Source organism: Misgurnus anguillicaudatus, chromosome 2 (assembly GCF_027580225.2).
Source record: "Misgurnus anguillicaudatus chromosome 2, ASM2758022v2, whole genome shotgun sequence".
In the NCBI taxonomy this organism is placed as follows: domain Eukaryota; kingdom Metazoa; phylum Chordata; class Actinopteri; order Cypriniformes; family Cobitidae; genus Misgurnus; species Misgurnus anguillicaudatus.
The window spans coordinates 14145974-14166351 of NC_073338.2; the positions used below are offsets into that span (position 1 = coordinate 14145974).

The window sequence follows — 20378 nt, forward strand, 5'->3', positions numbered from 1 at the left end:
GGTAAACTCCGCTAATAATAAATAACAACAAAGTACTTTAAACGTAGTTTATTTATATAACAAGCAAAACAACAACACATAGATTACCTAGGAAACCAAAACATTTGTTATTTTTGACGAGGCATTTGTTCAAGAGATCAGTTTAGCAACTAGTTAGCCCGAAACCGGAAGTAAGGTTCGGATCCAGACGTGTATCACGTGCATCCGATGAAACCGTCTATATGGGACCCACATAGCCAACCCACATGGGACCCATATATATTGCCCATGTTAAGCCCACATAAAAACCCATGTTGCCCATATGGGACCCACGTGGGGCCCACATATTAATGTTAATTAAATGTAAAAAAAAGAATGCATTTTTATTTAAAATGTTTTATACTGATCAAATCATATCTGTTATATTATTTGCTATTTGTTTAAAAGTGACAATCAACCAAAAGTTATTATTTTAAGATTCTAAATGTGTAAAGATGTATTTCAAGCATAAAAATGTTTTGCCCACATAGGTGCCATGAGGGCTCCACATTATTATCCCACATGGGCAAACCTATATGGGGCCCACATAGGAAAACCCACATGGGACCCACATAGTCAACCCACATGGGACCCATATATATTGCCCATGTTAAGCCCATGGCCACATGAAAACCATGTTGCCCATATGGGACCCACGTGGGGCCCACATATCAAGGTTAATTAAATATAAAAAATAATGCATTTTTATTTAAAATGTTTTATACTGATCAAATCATATGTTATATTATTTGCTCTTTGTATAAAAGTGACAATCAACCAAAAGTTATTATTTAACGATTGTAAATGTATAAAGATGTATTTCAAGCATAAAAATGTTTTGCCCACATAGGTGCCATGAGGGGCCCACATTATTATCCCACATGGGCAAACCCATATGGGGCCCACATATATTGCCCATGTGAAGCCCATGCCCACATGAAACCCATGCTGCCCAGATGGGACCCACGTGGGGCCCACATATCAATGTTGGCTGGGAAGAACACAAGCCTTTGATGACAACTTCAATTGACGTTTTAAAAAAAATATTGTAAAAATGACTGAATAAATGTTTTTTTTTATAAAATGGTGTTTGTTTTGCTTAATTGATTAATGTCACTTAAAAGAAGTTTATTAAACCGTTTTTACATAATTTAATAATTATATGGTGAGTGTTTGATCAAACACGTATATGCCTTTATACAGCCAAAACAGTTGCTGGACCATTATTATAAAAATAACATTACTTTTAGAGACATTTTTATCTTTAAAATAATAATTTGTTTTTTAATGATTTTTTATTTTATTATTTAGTTCAAATACAGACATTTCAAGTATAATGCAATAAAAAACGATGAATACAAAGCAATACAGCTCAAAATGTGTAAATCGGAGAATAACAAGTATAACATGAAAAATACAAATGAATACAAAAATAAAAGTTTATGAATCAAAGTAGTTATAGATATTTTCAAAAACTTTTTGTTTTGTGATCTCATGTTTGAAAGGGTTTCCAAGTATACTTCGATAAAAGTTAATATAGAAGGGTTTCTTTTATTTGTGTATTATGCATATAAAACGTCGACAAAATAATTTAATTATATAATCTTTTCCAGAAAAACATGGGCCCCGGAAACAAAGCAAAATGTCATGAGGTTCTAAATTCTAAAACTGGGAATTTCTATTTTAGGAATACCTATCTTGAAGTCAGTCCAAAATGAAATAGAAAAGGGGCAATACAAAAATAAATGTTTAATATCTTTAAGTGATGTTTTACAAAAAGTGCATTTATCACAAACATTATGAATGTTTTTAATGATTGATCCTGAAAAAGTTGCGGTGGTGATGACGTCATGTAACCCGCGTTATACAGAAGGTGTCGAAGGTAACATACTTTTGAATGAATTCTCAATATCATTATTGTTATTTTTACAGTGAAAGAAATGTATTTTGTATAGTGTTATATATGCAGCTAAATGTTGTGCTATATGAAGAGTTGCCATTAGGGGGCAACAGTGTTCTATATTAGAGTGAGTTCTGTATTGAATAAAGCAGTAAAAGAAGTGAGTGAATCAGCAAACAGCGTGTGAGTGATGCTCTGTGTGTTACGATAAAATTGTTTATATACATACATCAGCAAGCAACATAATATATAGTGATTAAGTTTATGGCTCGCTTTTATGCAGATCAGGAAGCTTTTCGCGTCCAATTGAAAAGACCTTACGGCACGCCCCATTCCTCGTGGCACGCCCCATTTCTTTCCGACCTCTTGCCACGCCCATTGCTCCAGCCTGCAGTTACCTCTACTTGATTTCTATAGCACTTTTGAAAAAAATATATTGTTGCAGAGCAGAAAATGTACAATAAATAAATGTTAGTAGTACACAGTAAAACTCCCAGTGTTACATTAACACCGATGGGAGTTTATATATGGTCCCACTCTACAGAGTGTTAAAGTAACACTGAATCAGTGTTAAAGTTAATGAGATAATAAAGTGATGATTAAGACATTAATGGTGAACACCTACTGGTCATTCCGTGTCAAATCAACTTAATTTTAGAATTGTTCCTGTCTTTAATTTTTTATTTTCCTTTTCTGGAGAAGGTAATACTAAAATGATGAAAAAGGTCAAAATATTAAATGCAAGAGAGATATAAAAGCCGCAGTGTGTATATATGATTCCATTTTTAAAAAGTAAAACTGAAGCAGAGTCAAAAGCTGCAATCTTTCACTTTTGCCTCTCTATCATTATCTCTGTTTTAAACCTAAATTTACAACTTGCTTGTAGAGTTATTTTGTAGAGGAAGATATGTTTAACTTCTGAACAATTTTTACACACATGATTTAGTACAGGGGTTTTCAAACCTGTCCTGGAGGATCACTAGTACTGCACATTTTGCATGTCTCCCTCATTAGACACACCTGGTTTAAATCTTCAGCTCATTAGTAGAGACTGCAAGACCTGAACTGGGTGTGTAAAGCCCGGGATACACTGCACGATAATTGGCTGTCCCAGACGAAAGATTGCCATCGTGAAACCATCGTCGCGATTTCTGTAATCGTGGCTCTCCATCGGTGGTCCTATGTCGTACAGTGAGAGAGGTTCAAAGACGGACGTTTCCCCGGTCTTGCGTCCAAAGATAGCCTACGATAGTTTTCTGGCAGTGTCAGAAATTCGGCATGATCATCGCACAGTGTGTTTGCTGCTACGACCTGCGCGCCGGGCCGGTATTTGTTTACCAGGAGCGCATGCTGGTGACGTTGCGCAACGTGTGACGCAGCCGCCGAAGCTTCCGTGTCATAATCGTACAGTCTACATGCCTCTCGTACCCAAATTTAAACGATACATGTCGCACAGTGTGATAAGGTAATGATCTTATAAGAGGACAAAAATCGTGCAGTGTATTCCGGGCTTAAAGGTAACTGAATGAGGTGTGTCACAAAAGGAAAACATGCTAAATGTGCAGTACTAGTGGTCCTCCAGGACTGGTTTGAAAACCCCTGATTAAGTAGACAAATCTTTCTGACGTGATGTAATCACAAGTCAAATGAATATTTACCACAAACATTATCACAATAAATCTCCAGTTTGTGTTTTAGATTAATTTGAACTCACCATTATGGTGATTAGTGTTTTCTTTAGTTAGGCATTTGTCCCTTGACGTTCACTGATCTAACTCTGCACTTTTAACAATTGCAACAATGTTTCATAAGAGCATTTGTTCATTGTTTGATGTAGGAAAGATCATCTCATCTAAAATTGTTTGCTTAAAAACATTATGTATGAAAAGATAAGAGAGAGCTAAAGAATAAAGGGATAAAACATAAAAATGATGCTCTATGCAAATGACACAGTGTTGAACAAAAGTGCTTTGATGCTTTAGGATGCTTTAGGTTAGTGATGGCCGTTTTCGAAGCACTGCTTCATGAGGTTTCGAAACATTTACGAATCTTTTGTGTCGAATCAGTGGTTCGGAGCTTGTTTCAAACTGGCCCAAGTCACGTGATTTTAGCAAAATTTTAGGCTTCATTACGGCATAACTGTTTTGAAACGTTTCGAAAATCCGATGGTTCACAAAAAAAATCCGATGGTTCAACACTAGGGGGAGTTGATCACATGACCAGTGTCTATGTTTAGATGAACTCGGTCAGTTTTATTATGAAAGTTCATAAAACATTTATCCTTCTGACTAATAACACTGCCATGATGTCTACTTTTTGTTTATAGACAGATTTAATGACAAAATTATGCATAATTAAATGGGTAGTTAGTTTTATTCATTTGTTTGCCTTAACCCTATAACTTGGCATTACATATTTAAAACAATAATTACATAAACCTACACCAATCTTGACAAACTATATACCGTTGGAAAGCTCTAAGAATGTAGTTTTAATATATCAACACCATTTTGAAAAAAAAGTATGTAGTAAGAGTCATTTTCTAAAATGTCGCAGACCAACAGGTGGGCCCAAAATGTTATTACATATTTATTTGTAAATATCCCATTAACCTGAAATAACCTCGACAAACTATATATTGTTGGAAAGCTCAGGGAATGTAGTTTTCATATTTCAAGGCCATTTGATGATAGAATTTGTATAGGGACAGTTATTTTGTTAAATGTCACTCACCCCATAGGAATACATATAAATGATTATATATTTATAACACTAATACCCTATAATCTTGAAATAATCTTGACAAACTATATATTGTTGGAAAGCTCTAGGAATGTAGTTTTCATATTTCAAGGCCATTTGATAATGGAAATTTAGTAGGGACAGTCATTTTGTTATTTGTCACTGACCCGGTAGGAGTCCATATGAATTCGTATATATTCATAATTCTAATTTTCTTCAAAATGAATATATGAATCTTCAAAAATCTTGACAAACTATATATCGTTGGAAAGCTCTAAGAACGTAGTTTTCATATTTCAAAACCTTTTTGCATTAAACACAATGCAGAGACAGTAATTTATTAACTTGTGACAAGATATTGCAACTAACCGTTGACACCTAGTGGCCTTGGTTGGTAAAACTACTAAAAGTGTGACAGAAACTTCATTTTTTGTTATTTTCACCTAAAATTTGGTTCAGAACTAGTTGAGACTTGTGTCTTTATTGGTGTGGTGTTTTGAGAGTAAAACATTTAAATTTTTATATACATTTGATTAGAGAGTATATACTTTATTGCATTATTTTTATTATTTAAAATAAATTTAAACGGGTATAACTTTTTCGTAATTTAATATTTACAACTTCAAAGACCTCAGTGTAAATCAATAAATTGTCTTCTTTAAAAAGAGACCAAGATTTTGCTTCTAAACCAAAGAATGCCAACGTTAAGTTAAAGGGGACATATTATGAAAATCTGACTTTTTCCATGTTTAAAGGAACACGCCCACATTTTGGGAATTTAGCTTATTCACCGTATCCCCCAGAGTTAGATAAGTCCATACATACCTCTCTCATCTCCGTGCGTGCTGTAACTCTGTCTGACGCAGCCCCCGCTAGCTTAGCTTAGCACAAAGACTGGAAATGCATGGCTCCAGCTAGTATACTGCTCCCAATAAGTGACAAAATAACGCGATCATTTTCCTATTTATGTGTTGTGATTTGTATAGTCAAAACGTGTACAAATAACAAGGTGATATGAGACACAGCGATCTTTTAACAGTATACATACTGAGAACTATATTCTCTGAAGACGAAGCACTGCCGCATGGGCGGAGTGATTTGCACAACTCTGACCGAACTCTCTGCTCCTCACCAGGGGCTTCTCGTGTGCTGCGAGCAGATCACTCCGCCCATGCGGCAGTGCTTATCTAACTCTGGGGGATACGGTGAATAAGCTAAATTCCCAAAATGTGGGCGTGTTCCTTTAAGTGCTATAATTGTGTCCCCAGTGCTTCTATCAACCTAGAAAATGTTAAAAAGATCAACCCAATAACTTAGTTTTGGTAAACCATTTTCTGCAAGCATGTGAAAAAATAGGTCATTGTAATTTGGCCCTTATTGTGATGTCAGAATAAGGTAATACCACCCACTTTATCTTCACTATCCAACCACAGCACAACCATTTAGTATGGAGAGAAAGAGAGAGAGAAAATATTTCACAGCACAATTGAGCTTCAATTGCAACAAACCACCATCATTGTGATCAGTGGTTGCACTTCATCCGCTCATTTGCATTTTAAATTACACACCCAAAACGGCACACTTTTGCTCAGACCTATTTTAGACTTAGTTTACATCTTAAAAAAAATCTCATAATATGTTCCCTTTAAGGTAATTAATTTTAACGTGCAGATCACCTTTTCACCCCCCCCCCCCACTCAAAAGGGGCGGTGACAGTTATAGGGTTAAATAAAACTAAAAACACAATACACTTTTAACTATGTCTTAATTAAGTTAAATAATTTTTTTAACATATTTTAAAGGGGTCATATGATGAAAATGTTAGCATTGCCACTTTGTGGGTGTGGGCAAAAACAGGTCATTGAAATTTGGCTTTCATTATGATGTCATAAGGATATCTTATTAGAATAATACCGCCTCCTTAATCTGAACTCTCCAACCACTGCACTGCCGTTTAGTGCAGAGAGAAAGAGAGAGACAAGAAGGACTTGACAACACAATTGAGTTGAATTACAAAAAACCACCATCATTGTGATCAGTGTTTGAACTTTATCCGCTCATTTGCATTTTAAAAAACACACCCAAAAAGACACATTTTTGGACTTGACAGCACAATAGAGTTTCAATTACAACAACCCACCATCATTGTGATCAGTGTTTGCACTTCATCCGCTCATTTGCATTTTAAAAAACACACCCAAAACGACACATTTTTGCTCAAACCTACAAAGTGGCAATGCTAACATTTTCATCATATGACCCCTTTAATAAAAAATCTTGCTTTTATTTTGTAAACAAATAGTGTAAAATGTTTGGACACATCTGCTTTTACACTATTTTGACCAGCAGGGGTCGCCAGCGTGTGTGGGTTACGAATTGCTTCGAAAAACTGAATCAATTTTCGAAGCTATTGGTTCAATTGATTTAAAGTTTCAAAAAGCTTCATTTCTCCCATCACTTCTTTAGGTTATATTCTATTTTTTGGTTCAGAGAGACATCAACACTTTAGATACAAATCTCAACAGGGGTGACAGTAAATGGTAAGAGAGTTGCACAATTTTGTCATGTTGCAATGCATGTTGGGCGTTTTGAGAGTTTTCTACAATCCTGATACCCAGCATGCATTGCGGCATGCAGCTTTGTTGTTGATTTTCACCATGGTTAAGTTTCATAGGCTGATTGTTGATGTCTCAGGGTGTCCATCTGAAACCACAGATTAGATGTGTGTAAAAAATAACTCTTTAAGGGAATAGATATTACAGCATGGGAGCATCGGAAGTTTGACAAAATTATATTTTTTTAGTTTGAGATCATTGAATCACAATATGTAACAACTACTGTAGCATATCAACAGTTTAAGACTTCGTCTAGCTCATCTTCCTCTGCTCTAACAGATGTGTTTTATAAACACAGTGAACAGAATACGATTAACTCTAAACTTCAAGACCCAAGTGCTCAACTAAATAAAAAACTAATCAGCACAATGGTGACTTACTTTATTAACCAGATATACAGCTGTTTAAGTTTCAAACAGAGATGATGACAGTGAAGCAAAAGTAAAAGATTGCAGCTCTTAACTCTTCTTTAGTGTTACTTTTTAAAATTATGTAAGATGGAGTCATATATATACACACAGACAGCAGTGTTCATTTAACTCTGGGGATTTCATCTATTGCATTTAACATTATAACTTTCTTCACCATTTTAGTATTACTGTCTCCAGAAAAAGTCATCAAAAATTAGAGACAGGACATTTTCAAAAAATTAAGTTGATTTGACACGGAATGACCAGCAGGTTATCTCTTAAACTTTTGGTCTTCAGAGGGGATAATCTAAAATCATGATACAGTTACACAGGAATGATTTACACTACACAAGCTCCATATTCATAAGGGGAAAAGGAGAAAACCACTGAAGCTGGTGTAGCTACTTTTGTCATCATAAACCTGAGCATATTTCCAGAGTTTGATATGAACTTGATCACCAGGTTCCAGTGTAAGAACGACTCCATTGCTGGCATTACTTTGGACGGTAGGTTTCGCAGAAAACACAGAGCATTGAGGTACATCATTTTTAAATAGACCAGCTCCTAGGTTAATTTTAGCACGTGTATGAATATAAAATCCGAAGTAATATGCTCCTTTTACTGGTGCTGTGAAAATACCAGTAATGCACATGTATATGAACTCAAGAACTGAAAGGTAAATGTTTTATTTATTTTTTATATTATAATGAGGTTTTCATTACAGTGCTTACCAGTATTCGAGTCATAGGCATTTCCGATGTTACTATACACTTTCTTGTAGACCAGAGTTTTCCAAGCATCATCAAAAGGCCCAATGTACTTTGATCCTGATGCCAGAAGTCCGGCTGAAAAGGCAATCTTTCGAGCTGTGAACGTAAGTAATAAAAAAAATAATAAATATACATTTATTCTCTTTCTGGAAATATTCAAACTTATTTTGTGAATCTTGTACTACACTTTTCAAAGCTGTGAGGAAAAAAAACATTATTTCAATGAAATTCAATGATCTCATAAAAGTATCGGAGCAAAATCATTAAAATCCACAAAAACCCTTTGATAATGACAAATCATTACCAGTAAAATAACTTTAACCTTACCTTCATGCTCACTTAGTACTTTGTTTAATGTTTCTTGTAATGTTTGAATCTTTTCCTCCATCTGCTGCAGCTTCTCCAGCTCAGGAATCTGAACATTAATGTTCACAGTTGAGCTGCCAACACAGAGCAGCAATAACAGTTGTAACACAACCAACATCTCGCTTGTTAGATGACTACAGATGACTCCTGTGAATGCTCCACACTTTAACTTTAATTCTCTGATGCTGGTTTTTATATAGGGTTTGAAATTTTTTTTTGAAAGAAATGTAAACACAAACATTTGAACTTTAGACTCATGCTGGACAAGCTTTGTTTGTTCCTGCTTCCTGCACTGTAAAAAAATCTGTAGAAATTACAGTATTACTGGGTATTACTGGCAACTAAGCTGCCAGTAACTTGCTGTAGATTTTACATTTATGTTATTTACTGGCAACAGTTTGTTCAAAGTTAAATGAACATTAAACATTTTCAGTCTTTATTTTCTACACTAAGTTACTGACAACCAGCTGCATAATTACAGCAAAATTTTGACAGTGTGTTTTAAGAAAGTAGAATGAAACAACACAAAATATTGATCACTCAGCTTATAACAGAAATAAGTTTTAAAAACATTCCTTAACATTCACATTAATGTCACGGCCGGGGGCGGACCCGAATGCACTAAAAGGTCATGCCCCTCTCAACTCTTCCACCTCGAGGAGGTTCCCAAGACCACCCCAATGACCAGACAGACGAGTAAACTACGTTTAAAACAAACTTTATTTAAATATTTAAAAAGGTAAAAGGGGGGAAGGGGGAAAGGCAAATTAAAACTGTGTGGTTTCTTCTCGCCTCCAGGGCCACTTGGGAACAGGACGGGGGACAGGGACTCCTTTAGGACTCTGGTCCTAGAATCCGTGGCGCGCTCCGCTTCTTCCTGGAGGCAGAATCAAACAAAAGTTATCCAGTGGTACTTTGCTGCAGATCACTACTCCTCTCACCCGTCTTTCTCTTTCTCTCTCTCTCCTGTGCCTTAGTTCCGTGGCTCTTCGGATCAACACTGGGGTTCTTCGCTCACAAAGAGTCTTCGAACACTGGTAAGTAATCGCTATAGCACAGATTAATTTCGCTTCACAGAATATGTTACTCACAGCACTGGGAACCTTCGTTCACACCGGCTTCACAGGATACGTTACTCACAGCACTGGGGGTCTTCGTTCACACGGAGCCTTCGTTGGGACACAGGTAAGCAGTTGCTATAAGCACAGATTAGTTTCACTTCACAAGATACGTTCCTCACAGCACTGGGGATCTTCGTTCGCACAGGCTTCACAGGATACGTTACTCACAGCACTGGGGATCTTCGTTCACACGGAGCCTTCGTTGGGACACAGGTAAGTAATTGCTATAAACACAGATTAATTTCACTTCACAGGATACGTTACTCACAGCACTGGGTATCTTTGTTCACACAGGCTTCACAGGATACGTTACTCACAGCACTGGGGATCTTCGTTCACACGGAGCCTTCGTTGGGACACAGGTAAGTATTTGCTATAAGCACAGATTAATTTCACTTCACAGGATACGTTACTCACAGCACTGGGGATCTTCGTTCACACAGGCTTCACAGGATACGTTACTCACAGCACTGGGGATCTTCGTTCACACAGAGCCTTCGTTGGGACACAGGTAAGTATTTGCTATAAGCACAGATTAATTCCACTTCACAGGATACGTTACTCACAGCACTGGGGATCTTCGTTCACACAGGGCCTTCGTTGGAACACAGGTAAGTAATTGCTATAGGCAAAGATTAATTTCACTTCACGGGATACGTTACTCACAGCACTGGAAATCTTCGTTCACTCGCAGACAGTGGAAAAGGTCAGTACACACACAGCTATGACCCTCAATCCGCACTGTGCACTTTTTATAATACTCACTGGGTTTCACCACTGTCTGCTCTTTGGGGGAGCGAAGCTCTCGTTGACACACCCGGGCACAGGGCTTAATTTTCTCGCTCTCCGTAGGACCCAGGCCACAACAGATGTCGTCGTCTCACGACTCGTCCGAGGCTAGGCAGTTTGGACGCTACAAGCACAGCATACACACAGCAAGCAAAGCGTAAACACCATCAATCAGTGAAACTCACCCACAGCACTCTTATACAACTTCACGTGGTTTTTAAATCGCCCTCACCACCTGGCTTCGACTCCCTCGAGAGGATAGTTGGTCGATAGCTGGGCCACCGATGAGAGTGAGATGTGTGTTATTCGCAGGCCCGGCGTGTTGTTTATCACTCCTCTGGCTCACCTGCGCTTCCTTTTCCCACAGGGCCACTGCTCTATTGGTGAACGGCGCTTCCTACCAACTGCTTCTTCCGTGCTTCCGGTCAACCCGTGGCTCGCCCACGCTTCCCTCTCCAGTGGGGCCAGGGACCTCAAACACAAGGAAAACACACACCAAACAACTCCTCTTCCAAGTATTACACAGATAAGTACTACAGCTGTTACTCACTCTTCGTTGTCAATGGTTTCTAACATCTGCACTCTCAATGGCTCTGTGTCCGCTCTCTCACGAGTGAAATCACCCAGTATTCCTTCGCCAGCTGACTGTCCCTTTCTCTCTTCCCCAGGGGAACGATCAAGCCAGCGTAGTCCGTCTGCAAAGCAGCAACACAGCGTATACAAAGTACACCACAAGCACCCCGTTTGATGTCTTCAAAGGTCTTTATATGCTCTGACTCTTCTCCTCGTCAGCCTATCAGCAACCGCTGTGTAAACTATCCTCACCTGGGCGAAATCAGGCTTGATTTCGTCTTCGGGAAAACCCCGGAAATTCCGGTGTTCAGAGTAAAGCGTCCGGGTGGAACCATCGTCGGGCGGAACCCGTCTTCCACACTTTTGGTTCCGCCCTCACAAACCGTCACCTGTGACATTAATGTTATGCAAACATAAAAAAGTCCAGTATTTTTATGTTTTAAGAATGTTTCCTGGTTATATAAATGTTAGAGAAATGTTACATACTATCATTTTTAAATGTTTATGACAATGTGATGTCTAAATGTTCTTGCAATGGTTAAAACACATATTTGGTAGAAACATTAAATTCTATTTTTTAACTGTTATGAAACATTTCTAATAATTCTGTACAAATATTGCCGTAGAAAACACTTTTCACTTATTAGGTTTAGATGTTGGCTTTAAAGTCACAATTATGTAGCCTGGTCCAACCAGACTCATGTACATTCATTTCATTTGTACAGAGAGTCTGGCCACGCTCCATTGCAAAGCGTTACTTCCGTTAAGGAGGGTCCTCTGTTGAAGTTTAAAACTATTGGATCTGCCCAGAGTCACTCAGGATCTGCCAAAGCCAATCGCTAACGTGTGGTTGTGACGTATATATCATGCACCGAAACCGTCCGGAAACAAGAAGTCCGAATAATCAGACAAACAAAACTTAGCAAACCTGGTTCTTGCTCCGGCTTTAACTTCTGTATATTCGGCAGTTTTGCAACAACGGACCGAATAGCTTTTCTCGCGTCTTTCTCCGCTGCTATTACTGAACTACAACTCAAACTGACGCACGACCTCAACGTCATTGTTCTTAGCCACCCCCATCTGTTCGCTGATTGGTCCTGTATATTTTTGCAGGAGAAAATGAAACTCTACACAGCAGTCCCAGACGTACTGCTGAAGCGAAATGAAAATTAAGCGGAAGTACGTAGGAGGGCGGAGCCAGGCTAACAATTATGGTGTTCAGTGTTTGCTTTAGTTAGATTCCATCCCCTTGACTTTTAAACTTGTTAAAGGGGTCATATTATGAGATATTTTTAAGATGTAAAATAAATCTTTGGTGTCCCCAGAGTGTGTATGTTAAAGGGGACATATTATGAGATGTAAACTAAGTCTTAATCCAGGTCTGAGCAAAAGTGTGCCGTTTTGGGTGTGTCATTTAAAATGCAAATGAGCGGCTGAAGTGCAAACACTGATCACAATGATGGTGGTTTGTTACAATTGAAACTCAATTGTGCTGTGAATTATTTTCTTTCTCTCTCTTTCTCTACGTACTAAATGGTTGTGCTGTGGTTGGATAGTGCAGATAAAGGGGGCGGTATTACCTTATTCTGACATTACAATAAGGGCCAAATTACTATGACCTATTTTTTTACATGCTTGCAGAAAATGGTTTACCAAAACTAAGTTACTGGATTGATCTTTTTCACATTTTCTAGGTTGATAGAAGCACTGGGGACACAATTATAGCAGTTAAACATGGAAAAAGTCAGATTTTCATAATATGTCCCCTTTAAGTTTTAGCACACAGATACTCCACAGATAATTTATTAAAATCGCAAATTTGTAGGCCTGAGCAAAAGTGTGCCGTTTGTGGGTGTGTCCTATAAAATGCATATGAGCCAATGAAATGCAAACACTGATCACAATGATGGTGGTTTATTGTAATTGAAACTCAATTGTGCTGTCAAGTCCTTCTTTTCTCCCTCTATCTCTCTGGACTAAATGTTAGTGCTGTGGTTGGATAGCCTTGCTACCTACCTCACAAAACAGGAAAAATCTGAACGACCTAATTTTTCACATGCTTGCAGAAAACGGCTTACTCAAAACCGATGTAGATTAACCCTTAAGAGTTCCTAGGGACATTTTGTGCCATTTTGATTTTTAAACCATCTTGACTGTGATGATTGAATATTGCCCAAACTTGCCAAAGGTAATCATTTTTGATACATTTTAGAATTGTGGTTTTTTAAATTAGCTTAAAATGGCTAAGCTACGCAAAAACCGACTAATGTGTTCCTAAGGACAAAAAATGCCCCATTGAAAACCATTATAACTACCATTTTTGACCCCCCATTTATCTTAACATAAACTAATACATACCTTTATGTCAATATTTCATTTTGAACTACTGGCCTTGAAGTTTTAATTTTTATACTTGTCCACCAGGTGGCGCTACTTTTTACCATTTCATGCATTCATCAAAATGCCACAATTTTTGCTGTTTTCTGCTATATGGGGAGGCTGCAGACCTGGAGCCGGTAGATCTACGCCCCTGACAGTTTTACGCCCCTGGCAGTTTTGCGCCCCTGTTGTTCCTCATGTGTCCAGTGGGGGGAGAGGGAAATACAGGATACTAGTCTATTTAAACAACCGTTTATGAGCACTATTTATTAATATTACACATTTAAGCGAAAATTGTATAAACTTACAGTGTACACCGTCTGCACACAACGGAACTACACACAGTAAACTGGTCCTCTTGGTTTTTATTATTGGAGATAAAAATAAGGATCAAGGGCTTAAATAGTAGCGTGTTTTCCTGTTATTTCCTATGGCATTTAAAATCGATTGGACCCGAAAGCGGCGCATGATGACGTCACACGTAACTATTTATATTTATTTATAAACTGTTTTTATATACAAGAGACTGACTGATATATGATGTTGTGAATGTATATTAAGTTACATTTAGATATTAACCATATTTAGGCCATTAGACATACAGTAGCCTACTGTGTAATCATATGGATCCTACATTTAATATCTTCTGTACAATCCACAATAGGCTTTATGCCCAGCTGCACTACTTCCTGAACTTCAGCCAGCTCCTTGTTTCCTGTCTGCCATTATTGGACAAACTGATTAATCCAGGATTGCCTGACCTTAGTAGTCACAAACAAACTGATTAATCCAGGTGTGCAGACAGGAAACAAGGAGCTGGCTAAAGTTCAGGAAGTAGTGCAGCTGGGCATAAAGCCTATTGGTCGTCATACAGCTACAAAACATGTCCTACATAGCATTTTATGAAGACAAACACAATTTAACTTTTCTAAAATTCCAAGGGTCATTTAAAAGAAAGAGACAATATTGTGGTTCACAATTTTTTTTTATTAACACCATCACTCTCCTATGGTTTTCCACTCTTCTTTTACTGTTTTTTTATCCTGCTGTCAAGGTGCTCCCGCTCACTGATAAAAATAAATAAAGCAAAGGTTGAATAGTGTTAGAAACAATGGTTACTTATAATTAATGGCAGGATGTCATGTTTAAACATTTCTTCCTTTATAGGATCCTTACAGTATTTTGTGTCAATGACAGGTCCTCCCAGGAATTTCTCCTCAGCCTCCAAGATGGACACATGTTCCACAACAGCAAGAGCACAGATGATGGACTACCACAGAAAGAATTGAGATTGATCACAGCCCAAATAAGCCAAACATCATTTTGCATTTTTAGCATGTTGCATGTTTTTACAACAAAATCAAAAGTGCCTTTTCTCTATTAACACAAAACTATTATATTTAGAGCAATGGTCTAACATTATGAATAAACTATTTGACATTAAAGGTATAGTTCACCCAAAAATGAAACATTCTGTCATCATTTACTCACTCATGTTGTTACAAACTCGTATAAATTTATTTGTTCTAATGAACACAAAGATATTTTGAGAAATGTTTGTTACAAAACCGTTTGTGGACCCCATTCACTTCCATAGTATTCTTTTTTCTACTATGGAAATTAATGGGGTCCACAAACTGTTTGGTTACAAACAGTTCTCAAAATATCTTCCTTTGTGTTAATTAGAACAAAGAAATTTATACGAGTTTGTAACAACATGAGTGAGTAAATGATGACAGAATTTTAATTTTTGGGTGAACTATACCTTTAAAAAAAATGTGAATGACACCATGCAGAGCACAACTAACACACCTCTGGAACAAACCTCTGACCTACCTCTGGAAAAGGGACATCCATAATGAATCAAATCTGGTCACTGTGGGTGTGTGTGGGTGTGCTGTCCAGAATTGAAGTCAGGTGAGTGTAAATAACATCAATTTGCTCCTAATCTTCAATGAACAATGGCACAGGCACTTTCTTGATGGAACACTTGAAAAAAGTGTCAAGCCACTTTGATTTCTTTTGTCCATTGATGATAAACTGTGCAGAGAAAATTTAAAATTACATTAAAAAACATTTCCATGTATGTGTAAGTTGTTTATTTACTAGATAAGCTATTGATTTAGAATGCAGTTAAAGAATGCATTCTTGATGCATGTACCTGAATGTGGTTATCGGTTCCTCTTGCCACAAAGATGTCCACCAGAGCCTGGTTGGACAACATTCGGTTTCTCTCTGCAACAATTACATGTTGTGGCAAGTTATGTGTTAATCCTGGAAAACTCCTGTAAAGAGGTCTTAATGTCCCTTCAATCAGGCATCTTGCCTCCTCAGTCCAGTGGGCGAACCTTTTCCCATGCCTTTTTAAAAAGAAAAAAATCGACTTTGTTGGCCCCCAATAGGACACCTCTTGTTGTGGACAATAAACAGGCTGCATTGATAATTTAATGTATAATTAATAATTACATATAGTAATGTATAATGTATAAATAATTTAGTGACCTGTAATACCTCAGTTTGATCAACTGACAAGGAAGGAACAAAGAATGAAACGCCAAACTGAGATGTAAAGAAACGAATACACATACCCCTCTGTCTCAAACCGCTCAATTACAGACGTAGACACCACCACTCCCTGATTGCAGGCATGTCAAGCTAACAAAAATTGTTATGTCACAGGATTAGTATTTAATTTGCATTGTTAGATACAATACAATAAACTTTATAGCAACCTTCTAAGGAAGAAATAGAAAGGCTCACAGAAGTGAAATTGAATGGAATGTTCAGCACAGTGTAAAGGGCATACTGAAAAAGATTAAAAATTAATTTCCAGAAAAAAATAGCTTTAGTATCCTGTTTTAATAGCTTACCATGAGCATGAAAAAAACCACAATCAATGCTGTTGGTCTGCTGAGGAAAGACCTTTAGGAAACAAATATATTAGAATTTAAAATAATAACATACACAGACGTGAAAATATGTACAGTAGTTTTGTAGTTGTGTGTCACCCCAATATCCAATCCTGTGACTTCTGTCCACTCTCCAGGGTCAAGACGATGTGCAATACTCCTAAGATTTGGGTAAAAGACAAATTAACAAAGAGGTTTACATACAGGTCATACAGGTTTAGAACAACATGAGGATGAGTAAATGATGACAGAATTTTCATTTTAAAGTGAACTATCCCTTTAAGATAGATGTTTCTGTCTAGAACAATGTAACCACATGTCTACATTACATGCCATAAGAACGTTTTTGAAATAAAGATGCCAATGACAAGTTTGTCTGAGTTACGGGGAGGTTAGTTGAAAACGTCGGTGGGGTGTGGGTTGTTTATAGATTGTCCCGCGCATCACGGGTTAGCTAAGTGACTCAATCAAGTAGGTGAACTATCCCTTTAAGATAGATGTTTCTGTCTAGAACAATGTAACCACATGTCTACATTACATGCCATAAGAACGTTTTTGAAATAAAGATGCCAATGACGAGTTTGTCTGAGTTACGGGGAGGTTAGTTGAAAACGTCGGTGGGGTGTGGGTTGTTTATAGATTGTCCCGCGCATCACGGGTTAGCTAAGTGACTCAATCAAGTAGGGTACTGCCTCTCGAAATAAATTATTGACCCCTCTTTTGAATTGATATCGCATCAATCGTTTATAAATAATAAATGTTGCATCATTACAATACAATCAACAACAATAACTTTAGCAGATTATTTAACATACCTCAATTCAAATCGCTTCAAGGTATGCTGATCATACTGTCTCCTGTTCTGATATATGACTAGGCTCATATTCTAAAATACAGCCTCCCCCTACTGGACGCATGAGGAACAACAGGGGCGCAAAACTGTCAGGGGCGTAAATCTGTCAGGGGCGTAGATCTACCTTCTCCAGGTCTGCAGCCTCCCCCTACTCGTTTTCTGTGGACCGCATAGCTGCTGAAAAGATAAACCTTTAATGTTGAAAATTGGTGTGTGTGTAAAAAAAGTGTGTCTGAGTGGTAAGGGGGTGGGGTGTTGTTGGGGTGGGCATATTCAACATATCCAAATTCTTCTCTCTTTGAAGGGCACATTCTGCGTTATAAACTAATTCAGTAAGCACTGTTCCGGTTCTGGTTGAAAGGGCACGCTGGCGCGTTTGGCTGCCGCTCCTTTCCTCCGGTTAGAAAGTCGTTGTTTTAAAGGATATTGTCATGTAAAAATATCCTGTAAGCATGATAGGAAAGAATTCTGTTCATATTTTATCTATTGTTGTGTTTTCTTCATGATGTGGAATTGCGTTGGATTACTGTTACTGACTCTGGGTGTGTGCGGAATGCAAATCATCAACACCTGTGCGACCCAGGACTTGTACAATTGTGATGCTCGCGTGGATTCCTCTCGCATGGCTATAAGATACACTTCTCGCCAGCTGCTGAACCTAAATGGGAATTATGTTTTGGGGACTGAACCACGCACACTCGCTAACACCTATGGAATTCTTCGCTCTAAACGCTATCTACATCGATCATCAGGCTGTAGGTACCTTTGCACACATAAAAAAAACATATTTTATCCAGTTGCCTTGCGCAAACCATTTAAGTCAGCTTGGAGACCAACGGGGGCTGATTTTAAAGGGGACATTCCATGAAAATCAGACTTTTTCCATGTTTAAGTGCTATAATCGGGTCCCCAGTACTTCTACACTGCAAAATCCCGGGAGTTAAATTAACACTGCTCAGTGTTTATATAGGTCCACTCTCCAGAGTGTTAAAAAAGTAACACCGGAGAGAGTTAAAAGCTGCAATCTGTGACTTTATCCTCTCTATCACCATCTCTGTTTGAAACCTAAAATTGCATTTTACATCTTTCTTTTACATCCTACTTGAGTTATTTTCTTAACTTAGGTTAAGATGTTGGCTGTTTCATTTAAAGTCACCATTATTGTGATCAGTGGTTGTTTTAGTAGGACTTGACTCTTGACTATTAGCTTGTTAGTTTTTTCTAACTGCTATATCTTAGTGTGTTTAAAACACGTTGTTATAGCAAAGAAAAGGTTATTGTGTGATTGAATAATGGTGATTAAAACAAAATGTCTAACATAATCATTTAATGAACAGATTTATTAATATAGTTTTCCCCCATCATCAGAAGCATCATTTTCTATTAATAATAAATTACTACAGTTCAAGGTCCAGAACTCTCATAGCAGTTTGACATTCTAAAGGACTTTGATAGTGTGCACAAAAACATTAACCGCTGAACTATGTAGATACAAAGACTTCAAGAATCGGAGTATGAATCTCAACAATGGTGACAAAGAAAATGGTATAAAAGTTCATTATTTATTCATGCCGCAGTGCATTCTGGGAGTTCTGGATGAGGTTTGTAATTTGTTAATACCCAGCATGCATTGCAGCATGAAGCTTTTCATTTTATTGTCACCATCATTGTGATTCATACTCTGATTCTTGATGTTTAAGTGTCTACATTATACTGCAGTTAATCTTGTGTGTCAGTGTTTAAAAAAGGTTATGAATGAAAAACTGCTATAAGACGGCTGAATCTTATACTACAGTATCATATTATTGACAGAAATAAACCATTCTAGTAAGAAGACACTAAATAAATTATTTTTAAAGAGTGTTATTTGAAAGTATATCCTAACAACCATTATAATCATAGAAATGCATTAGTGAATCCTCTTTGGCCACAAAAAACATGTTTTAACACATGCAATTATAACAGCCAAAAAAGCTGATAAGCTAAGCCTAACACTCAAGAGTCCAATTAAAACAACCACTGATCACAATTATGGTGACTTTAAATGAAACAGCCAACATCTCATCCTAAGTTCAGAAAATTAACTCTACAAGTAAGATCTAAAATGCAATTTCAGTTTTCAAACAGAGATGGTGATAGAGAGAATAAAGTCACAGATTGTAGCTTTTAACTCTCTCCGGTGTTACTTTTTTAACACTCTGGGGAGTGGACCTATATAAACACTGAGCAGTGTTAATTTAACTCCCGGGATTTTGCAGTGTACCAACCCAGAAAACATGAAAAATAGCAACCCTGTGACTTTGTTTTGGTGAGGCTCTCTCTGCGGGCATGTGAATAAATGGGTCATGCGGATTTCGCTCCCCGCGTGACGTAGGCAAGGGATCTTATTATAATGATACCGCCCCTTCAACTGCGCTATCCAACCATGATGCTACCTCGAGTGCGAGTGAACGAGAGAAAGAATGACTGACAGCACGACGTGTTTGTATTCCATCAAACACAAACAGGAGCCTACAATCTTATAACTTGTAGTTTTAATAATCTTTCTAAAGATTGAATTAACGTTCTAAAGGATTAACGTTACCTTAGTGCAAGAGAGAGAGCGAGTGAGCGAACGAACGAGAGAGAGAGCAACGCGACGGTTCGCTTTCAAGTAAGTTATGTTGTTTAATATGTTTCTCTGAAGTTTATATAAATGAACAGGAGGATTAATGCACTGCACGAGACAGAGTGAGTGAACAACGCGTATTCACTATCATACACAATAAGTAAATATGTTGTTTAATGTTTCTCTAAAGTTTTAAATGAATGAGGAATTACAAAATAGATGAGAGACTGACCGAAACGCGAATGTGTTCAATATGTGTACACAATAAACTTAAACATGTCATTTGATCTGTTTCTCTAAAGTTTAAGCATTAAACGTGTTGTTT

General features: G+C 37.5%; 1 protein-coding gene and 1 long non-coding RNA gene across 4 annotated transcripts; both read right to left on the reverse strand.

The window, feature by feature from the left end:
* Positions 1-7639: 7639 nt before the first annotated feature.
* On the reverse strand, positions 7640-9002 carry LOC141368804 (complement C1q-like protein 3). The gene is made up of 3 exons (XM_073873156.1): positions 8783-9002; positions 8414-8551; positions 7640-8321 (listed from the first exon to the last, which is right to left on the reverse strand). Exons 1-3 carry the CDS (start codon positions 8937-8939, stop codon positions 8047-8049), a joined length of 570 nt encoding a protein of 189 aa, XP_073729257.1. The 5' UTR covers positions 8940-9002; the 3' UTR covers positions 7640-8046.
* A 5492-nt stretch (positions 9003-14494) lies between these two features.
* LOC129452905 (uncharacterized) lies at positions 14495-17594 on the reverse strand. 3 transcript variants are annotated; one of them, XR_012371079.1, is made up of 8 exons: positions 17408-17594; positions 16692-16752; positions 16554-16605; positions 16272-16338; positions 15845-16043; positions 15520-15723; positions 14860-14953; positions 14495-14750 (listed from the first exon to the last, which is right to left on the reverse strand). It is a non-coding gene; the product is annotated as an uncharacterized lncRNA (long non-coding RNA). The 3 variants fall into 3 exon arrangements; XR_012371075.1 differs by lacking the exon at positions 17408-17594 and having other exon boundaries at positions 16692-16975; XR_012371074.1 differs by lacking the exons at positions 16554-16605; positions 16692-16752; positions 17408-17594 and having other exon boundaries at positions 16272-16546.
* Between the last annotated feature and the right edge of the window lie 2784 nt (positions 17595-20378).